This window comes from Charadrius vociferus, unplaced genomic scaffold (genome assembly GCF_000708025.1).
Source record: "Charadrius vociferus isolate BGI_N301 unplaced genomic scaffold, ASM70802v2 scaffold306, whole genome shotgun sequence".
NCBI lineage: Eukaryota > Metazoa > Chordata > Aves > Charadriiformes > Charadriidae > Charadrius > Charadrius vociferus.
In genome coordinates, this window is record NW_009648963.1 from 2,319,170 (window position 1) to 2,328,440 (window position 9,271).

At 35.9% G+C, this 9,271-nt stretch overlaps 1 protein-coding gene across 1 annotated transcript in view; it reads left to right on the forward strand.

The window, feature by feature from the left end:
- The window catches only part of NCAPG (non-SMC condensin I complex, subunit G), a 36,757-nt gene extending 27,887 nt beyond the window's left edge, over window positions 1–8,870 (forward strand). Inside the window, exons 17-22 of the mRNA XM_009887662.1 lie at window positions 2,280–2,454; window positions 2,869–3,030; window positions 3,883–4,054; window positions 7,313–7,405; window positions 7,848–7,926; window positions 8,750–8,870. Of these exons, the coding sequence (XP_009885964.1) occupies window positions 2,280–2,454; window positions 2,869–3,030; window positions 3,883–4,054; window positions 7,313–7,405; window positions 7,848–7,926; window positions 8,750–8,870 (802 nt within the window). The remainder of the gene's footprint in view (window positions 1–2,279; window positions 2,455–2,868; window positions 3,031–3,882; window positions 4,055–7,312; window positions 7,406–7,847; window positions 7,927–8,749) is intronic.
- Window positions 8,871–9,271: the final 401 nt, after the last annotated feature.

Here is a 9,271-nt window from a genome sequence, read left to right on the forward strand (position 1 = left end):
AATCTAAATTCACAGCAGATTAAAAATCTCCTGTTTATTTTGGTAGTGGACAAAGGAGGTAGAGAGCTTATGTAAGGGGATAGGAGCCTAAATACTGATTCTCATCTCCTTTCACTTGCTCAAAGGAAAAAAATGTTTAATTTTTCAGTTGTTGCTAGCAGTTTTAGCCAGTCTGAACTAGCTGAGTTGTTATCTGCTTTTTTTATGGTTAAGATTTAGTTTAGGCATTATATATTACCTTTTCTATTTTTCCAAAACAAATTGAATTACATTTTTTTGTGGCCTATAAATTGCCCCATTAAGAGGAGTAGTTCAAAGAGGTGATGGTTTGGAGTGGAAAAAAACTCAAACAAATGTATTTTTGCTGTTGTCAAGGGAGAAAAAAAAAAAAAAAGAGAAAATACCCAATCTCCTCCAGAATGGGGTTTTCCTTACTTAAATTCTTTTGAAAATAACTAACAGAAGAATTAGTTTCATATGCTTCCAGTATCTCTGATACTGGGTAATGAATTTAAGCTTTTAACATTGATAATATTTTACCTGTCAATGTCGTCTTCTGGCCCAGTGAATCTCTTATTTTTTAATTTATTTTTTTTTTTAGATTTTTTTTTATTATGAGTCCTAATGATTGCCCATCTGAGTAATTCTCTGTATTTCAAAGTTATTTGCAAATGAGGCAACTCCTTCTGGCACCTCAGAGATGATCTTTTTTCTTGAAAAGAAAAACAAGGTGTATGCCTTAAGCAAATATCAGAAAAATTCATGGAGGAAAAAAAATCCTAAATCTTAGTCTGACTTACTGATTCAGAATCTCTGTGTAGTTGGGAAACCTCGTAGATTTTCTCTCTCAAAACATTATCTGCATTCTGGATCACAAATGGTTCATTTTAAGATGAATCATGGAGTGTCATTGGTTACCGATACTGTATTTTCAGAAGAGAATTATTAATTACCATATGTAATTTAGAACTGTCTGCAAAGTTGCCATTCAGAAAAGGAAAACTCAGGTAATCAATGAGATTTGGCAGAGGTTCATACCTAATTTTGGTACTGATCTCTCACTGAATTTTAAAACCCCATTTGTTTCTGAGTGTTGCTCTGTTAACCTCTTCATTTGGTCACAGATATAATCAAGAGGCTTACTTTTTGAAATTAAATATTTGAACTCTGTGTGAGGAAAAAAATGTTTATGCTGACTTCTATAGATATTCTGTCATGTCAATACAGTGGCATGGCATGCTAATAATAGGGACAGGATCCTGTAACCGGTATGAAATTCTTATTCATGGAATGTTTTCTGAAGAGTAACAAACTCTCTGGCAGCCTAAGAGGAGAAACTTCTGCCTTGTGCCTATATGCTACTACACTTCTATTTATGTACTTATTTAATTTACAGGAAACAATCTGTGTGATAGTTCAGTTATGTTTGAGCCAATACAAAGCCTTAAAGCTGCTGAAAGGAAGAGTTCTTGCTTCCATTCTTTCCTGCCCCTGTTTTACCACTCAAAAGGTCAGCTGATTTGCCTCAATAATCCAGCAGCAATCAATCTGCTTTTTTGAAATTATTTACTTAATTTTCTCCTGGAGCTGCTTGGGTTCCAATAGAAGGTTAACAAGTATCAGAAACAAAAAAGGCTGCACTTCACCAGCTAGTACTTTTTGACACTTTTTAAAAATTGTTTTGACCTGTCTTATGGAACTACACTTTTGGACAACTTGCTGCAGAACCAAGTGCAACGTGATTTTTAGACTTGCTTGGCAGGAGTTATTAACTCTTCTCAGAAAAGAAAGCACAAGTATTTCTTCCAAAAATCTTGTTAACCACTGCATTTTTTTTGCCAGATTTCCTTGCTTTCTTACACAATGAGAAGTATCCCTGAAGAAAAATGCTAGCAGGAAGGAGGAATGAGCAGAAGACAGAGTAATCTAAATAAAAGATTTATAGAAATGTATTTCTGTCCCTTAAGAGAGAATATGTCTGTGCAGTTAGGTTTTCAGTAGTAAGGGTGAACTTTCGAACTGTTCAGAGGCAGTTAGTGTTACTTAAAACTTACTTGAAATACTACGTGCTAAAACTTAAAAGAAGTTGGTTTTGTGAAGCAGTTTTGATGTCTTGATCCTGCTGGCTGTCTCTACCTGGGTGGCTGCTCCTACTCTGCTTTGATTGGTGTATTGTAATGGGTCTCTCTGAACTTTCATCATAGAAGAGAAAATTTAGGGGTGAATTAAGGTTTAATTTTGTCTTATTATGCTACTAATGTTTGACTCAATTGAAACAGGTCTAACCAGGAATGCTTTGAAGAAGCTTATCTTCCAACTCTGCAAACACTGTTAAATGCTCCTGCAACTTCACCTTTGGCTGAAATAGATGTTAGTAATGTTTCTGAACTATTAGTGGACCTGACCAGACCAAGTGGACTGAAACCTCAGTCTAAAACGTCTCAGGACTATCAGGTACAGTGTGTTAAAATAGAGGAAAGCAATATTTCTGTCTAGAGATTAAGAACTGACCCCCTTCGCTTACTGCTAGCTGTCTGGGCCTCTCTGAGATTCCCAGTGTCAGAAGCTGGATTCAATGAGTGACTGTTCAGGTAATTAAATCTTTTAGCTTGAACAACAACACACCCCACCCCCAATTTCCCTTCCATCTTACAACTAAAAAATGCTAATGGGAACTTGCACCATGCCCAATCGTCTATATTGGGAAAAGTATTTCTAAAAATCACTTTGTGTATGTCGTCAAAATGCCGCATTTTAAGAAAATGTTTACAATATAAAATCAGTCATTAGCTGCTTAAATCAGAATGATCTTGTTTCTGTAAATAGCTCCCAGCGAAACTTCTGATATCTCATTTCTTTCTGTTACAGGACTCCACAGTGCATGATAGTTTAGCAATGAAAATTTGCAATGAAATCTTGATGGACCCAACTGCACCAGATGTTCGTATTTACACAAAAGCTTTAAATTCACTAGAACTCAGTAGTTCTTCCACAGAGAATCTTCTGGCTCTGCTCAATGAGATTCTAAAGGTAGTACATATATAACATGGTTCTTACTTTTTTAATCACCAGCAATCTTATATTCTGATATGCTTAAAAATCAAGTGCCTTTTATTTACTATGGCAATGTGACTGGAATTTCTCTTTTAACCAGCTTTGAAAATTAATTTTTGAGTCATTTACAAAAATTTGAGCTGATGTCACCATGTAATTTACGTATTTCAGCTACCATAGACAGTAAAACCAGCATGAAAAAGTGTGCCCAACTTGATACATTTCAGTAAGTTCTTTTGATAGCTGTGGTGTACTTAATTTTTCTACATTAAAATTGAATTCAATATTAAGTCTTTTACAGTTTGGATGGCTTATCTTTAGTTAATTATTAACAGATGAATTTTTATGCCTAAACTTACAACATAACTGTAAGATTGTTAGGCAACATGAAAAGGGTGCTCAATTTAAGATTGGGAAGGGATTACAAGGCTGATGTGAAAGTTTTTCCATTGATGCTTTTATTAATATGCAAAAAATAAAGTAAAGTTTGGGAGCATAACAAAGGAAGACAATGGTATATTGAAAAGAATGCTGATCCACTATGGGCGTATGCAGAGGTAGCAGTGCTCCAGGCCTCAGCTGGAAATGTCCAATTGCTTTAATATTTTTTAGGTTTCCTTTAAAGAAAAAAAAAATATTTTGGGGTTTTAGTGCCTGGTGTTGATGGGCAAAGTGTTTCTCCTTTCAACTTGACTAATCATGTTGATGTCACACATTGCATACTTCGTACAGGAAATTTAACAAATCCTATTAGTGGGTAAGTTTTAATGTATGAAAGAAATAGCTGTAAAATTAAGTGGCATTTAACGTTAAATGTCTTTTCTCCAGAAAGTGAAAGATAAACTGTGTCAAAGAGCTATTGAGAAGATCAAGATAAACTTGACCAAAGATCCTAATGTGGGCAAAGAACACTCTGAAAGGACAGAGGAAACAGGTGTCTCTGAAAGGACACAGGAAACTGACATCACGTTATCTGAAAATACAATTCAAAAGGAAGAAGGTAATTCAGGAGAGGTGTAGTTTAGTAGTAGGTATACAGTTGAGTGACTTGTTTCGATGTGTATGAAAGTAAGTTTTAGTTTTCCTCCATTAAATTAACCTACTTTTTGAAAAAAATGGGAAAAAGGTAACTTCTAATAAATATGCACACAGTTTAAAATATTTGTACTGCAGTATTTTCCATTTTTTTCATTGCTTTTTGATCAGATTTTGTGGGTTTTTTATTTTCTATATTACTGTAGTATAACCAATGCTGTATTTTGAGTCTTAAGGTCTGCCCTGCAGCTCTTTCTTTTTAACAAAGACAGATTAAAATAGACTTTTTTTTTCAGCTGTTTAGCACACTTATGTGCCTGCTAAATACTACTGCTGACTAACTCATCTTTAGAGTGTGACTCGCTGACTCGGAGGAAGAAACATGTACTTTGCGGGGTTTTTAGACTTTTGAGTTACCATGCCTGTGCTTCTTGCAGACTGTATTAAAGCAGTATTTAGCTGCTACCTTTAGTGTTGACACCGTTCTGTCCTTGTTACCAGCTCATATGTTGGAGCCAGATTTAGTTTTATTGCTGTTTAAGAGCTTGAAGTGGAAGCAGCTGAAAGACTTTTCACTGCTTGCACAGCTTATGCAGCTGTATGTCCATTAGCAGTGTATATTATGCTGGTGGCACAGAAAGTCTTAACATTTTTCTGCAAAAAAGCAATTGGATGAAATCGTTTGTGTTTGCTTGCAACAATAAAGCACGGATATTGACATGCAACTGTTTTAAGCAGATCACATTTTCTTTTAAGATTTCTTTTAATTTTTTTTTTATATTTTATAGTCGATTATTTCAGGGCTTTAATCTGTTTCTGGAAGTGTCAAATACTTAGATTTTTTTGTATCTTCTGTGTTTATATCTTCAAATATTTTTTGGATGGGAAGCTGGAGGTATGCTTTTGAGAAAATAGTTGTACTGGTTTTTGCTAACATCTGATAATACTTTTTGGTATAAATTTCTCATGAAAGAGGATTTTTGAGCACTTTTAAAAAGCAGACTATAGGAGAAAAGCATTGTACCCTTCTCTTCTCCCACCCCTTCCCAAATACATTTGGGATCATTACAAATAAAGCAGCATTTACTACTTCAAATTTGTAAATGACAGCTGTGAGCAAAAAGGGCAACAGACACTATTTTTGTCCTTCAGTTGCTGCAATGGAGATTTATATTTGATGTTAGGAAAAAGGCTTCCTAGCAATAACAGATTGCTGAAGAAAGTCTTCCTAAAATTGTTAGAAATTTTTAGACTAGAATAGAATATTTCAGTTGGAAAGGATCTACAACTGTCATCTAGTCCAACAGCCTGAACACTTCAGGGCTGACCAAAAGTTTAACATGTTATTAAGGGCATTTTTATCCAGAAGGGTGCTGTGAGGGACAGTATCAGAAGCCTTACTAAAACCCAGAAAAACTGCATCCACCGCTTCCTTTCATCCACTTGGCAGGTGACATTGTCATAGAAGGATATCAGATTAGCTAAACAGACTTTCCTTTGTGAAGCCATGTTGGCTGTGCCTGATGATTGCATTATTCTTAAATGCCTTTCAGTAGTACCCAGTATAATCATCTCCATAATTTTTCCAGGGACTGAAGTCAGACTAACAGGTCTGTAGTTTCCTGGGTCTTCCCTACTGCCCTTTAGTAAATTGGAATAGCACTGGCCAGCTTCCAGTCAGCAGGGACCTACCCAGACTTCCAAGACCTTTGGTAGATGATCAAGAGGGGTCTTGCCATAACATCTGCTAGCTTCTTCAGTACGCTGGGATGAATCCCCTCAGGCCTCTTGGATTTAGAATCATAAAATCATTTAGGTTGGAAAAGACCCTTTTAAGATCATTGAGCCTAACTGTAAACCTGACACTGCGAAGTCCACCACTAAACCATGCCCCTAAATACCACATCTACACAGTCTTTTAAATACCTCCAGGGATGGTGACTCCACCACTTCCCTGGGCAACCTGTTCCAATGCTTGATAGCCCTTTCAGTGAAGATATTTTTCCTAATATCCAATCTAAACCTCCTGTTTTCTCTCATCCTATCACTTGTAATTGGGAGAAGAGACTGATCCCCACCCCCCATCCACCCCCACTACAACCTCCTTTCAGGTAGTTGTAGAAGGGGATCAGGTCTCCCCTGAGTTGCTTTTTCTCCAGGCTAAACAACCCCAGTTCCCTCAGCTGCTCCTCGTAAGACTTGTTCTCCAGACCCCTCACCAGCTGCTTTGCCCTTCTCTGGACACACTCCAGCACCTCAATGTGTTTCTTGTAGTGAGGGGCCCAAAACTGAACACAGTATTTGAAGTGTGGTCTCGCCAGTGCCAAGTACAGGGGGACAATCACTTCCCTAGTCCTGCTGGCCACACTATTTCTGATACAAGCCAGGATGCTATTGGCCTTGTTGGCCACCTGGGCACACTGCTGGCTCATTCAGCTTATGAACATTTAGCTGATACAGCTGGTCCCTTACAATTTCAGTGTCCTCAAATGGAAGGTCGATGTTCCCACACTCATGGTCCTCTGACTCACAGGACTGGGCAGCCCGAGATCTATTAGTATTATTAAAGACAGGCAAAAAAAAAAAAGCACAGAATGCCTCTGCTTTTTCGTCATGCCTATTAGTCAGGTAACTGTCTTCAACGAGTATCCGTGCAATGTGTGGGTTTTTTTCTGGTTTGTTTTTTTTTGGTTAGTTGTTTTTTGGTGGTTTTTGGGGAGGTTTTTTGTTTTTGTTTTTTTTTTTTTTAGACCTCCTCTTGCTTTTAACATACTTTTTAAAAAGCCCTTTTTGCTGTTAATTGAGCTTTGGCCTTTTATGTCTTCTCCCTGCATATATGAACCACAGCTCTGTAGTCTTTCTGTGAAGGCTGACCTTGCTTCCAGAGATCGTACTACAACTTCTTTTTGCTCTTGACCTCCACAAGGAGTTCCCTGTTCAGCCAAGCTCGTCTCTTCCACCCGGCTTGCTTGACTTCCAACACAATGGAAGTGGCTAAACAATTGTCAGGAATAGCTTACATGTGATGGACCTATGTTGGGGCAGAGTTATAGCTGAGTGACATTTTAAGCTTCCTTCTAGCCCTATTATCCAATTTCTAGTTTAAGGAAAAAGTAGGGTTAAAATTATATTGCTTTTTTATATAACAGCCAAAATAAATACTGGTACTTAAGATAAATTAAAAGTTGATTATGATTTCTGCATGTGCTGTTCTGTTTAACAGAAAATAATAAAGACACTTTTCAAACTCCAGTTAATGAAGCTAAAAGTAAAGCAAATGCAAAATTGAAATCCACGAGAAAAACAGCTGGCAAAGGTATGTACTAGCTTTTTCTAGCCACAGTAGTAGTTGTTTTTAACAAAATAATTTCATACTAACTTTTTGTGAACTTACAGACATAAAAACCATTCAGTCTTCATACTCTTGTAGTTTTTAACATTTTATTTGTTAAAAGATTAAAATAGTCTGTTAGCCTCTCCCAATAACACAGATTTAAAAAAAAAAAAAGTCCTGACTACAGGATTTCAAGATAATCTGCCCACTGTCCACTGTCGTTTCCAGTAATGTACAGGTGTTTATGGGAGAAGTGATACTTGGCGGGTTTTCTGTTGTTGGTTTCATTTTGTCACCACATTCTATCTATGGTGACTGCATATTTTTATGTTTCAATGCAATGCTGAACACTGAAGAAAGATACAAAACTAATTTAAGAAAAGAAATGGTATTGTGATATGAAGAGACTTTTGCCTATATTTAGGACCACGGAAGGCAGCAGCAGAAGTGAGGTCTGTCAGCAGAAGAAAAACTGACGCAACTGTAAAATGCAGTAGTGAAAGGTAAATACTTTTCTCTCCGCTATCAAAACCATGATGTCTGTTCTGGCAAGGACATTTAATTCAAATATTTTTCCTTCCCAAAACCTGCATCTGTAATATCCTCTATTTCTAATGAACAGATAAACATTTAAGAAAAAAAATAATCCTTGAACTGGTACTTTTGAAACAGTAGCAGGTTTGACGCTTTTTATTGTCATTGCTGAAGAGTCTGTCTTTTTTTTTTTTTAACATACTTCTTGTGCATAGAGCTAACATATGTTCTAGCTGACAAAAGTTGGATTTTTGGCTTCAATTATTACTCTTCTTCCAATCACTTTTTCTGCTTTTTTAATAACTTTTTTATTTAAATTCTTTTTCCCCTTCTGTATTTTTGTTGCTTGTTTTTCAACATGTAGTTGATAAGCTTCTAGAAATGACTGATAAGTGAATATACACAATGCATTCCTTCCCTTACGTTCTTACAGGATACAAGCATTGCAAAGACATTATCGTTGTAATTTTCAGCTGTGCTCACTCTTTCTCAAGCAAGTAATCCACGGGCTTCAGGGTGACCTGCGCCAATCATTCCTGTTTGCCTGTTGGGTGTGTTTACTTTGACACCACCTAATTTTTTGGGTGTTTTGCTTATTTTGCAACTGTTAACACTTACTGATACTGCTATATCACTTGGAAAACATTAATATATTCTTCTCAAAAAGTAAGAAGTTTATAATTAGGAAGAATTACTTTTGCTCTTTAAGACCATGTTTCAAGTTTGTTAATATAAAAACTTTTCAGTTTGCTTAGTCTTTTTGGCCTTACTTTAAAATATTTTACATTTCAGTGGTGATGAAATTCCAGAATCAGTCCCAATGTCAAGTTCAAGGCCTTCAAGACGAGCCAAAACAGCTGCACTTACAAGAATGAATCTTTCAGGACTTTTAAATAGGGAAGCAGATCAATGAAGACAAAAGGAGAGAAAGTGTCCTTTGCCAATGGTGGTAGTTAACATCAGACTTGATAAATAAGATATCTTTTTTTTTTTGTTATTAGTCATATTTAACTCTTTTTATATTATGATCATTTGTAATTTTAGATTTTTCTAGGAACTTTTAATTTTTTTTAAACAGATGCTTTTGATGATTTTCCCAATATGAAGTCCATCATTCATATAATACATCAGTCATGTAATTAAAATATTACCTGAAGAGAAAACTTGGATTTTTATTTTTTTTTTTTTAGTTTATAGAAAAGAATGCTTTTTATCTGCAAATAAAAATTGCTGTTGGTGGTAGATACTTAATAGTTAAAGCTGTTTTGTCATTTAACATTATTCAGAGAGAATGTTTGACCTGGAGTGGTTGCT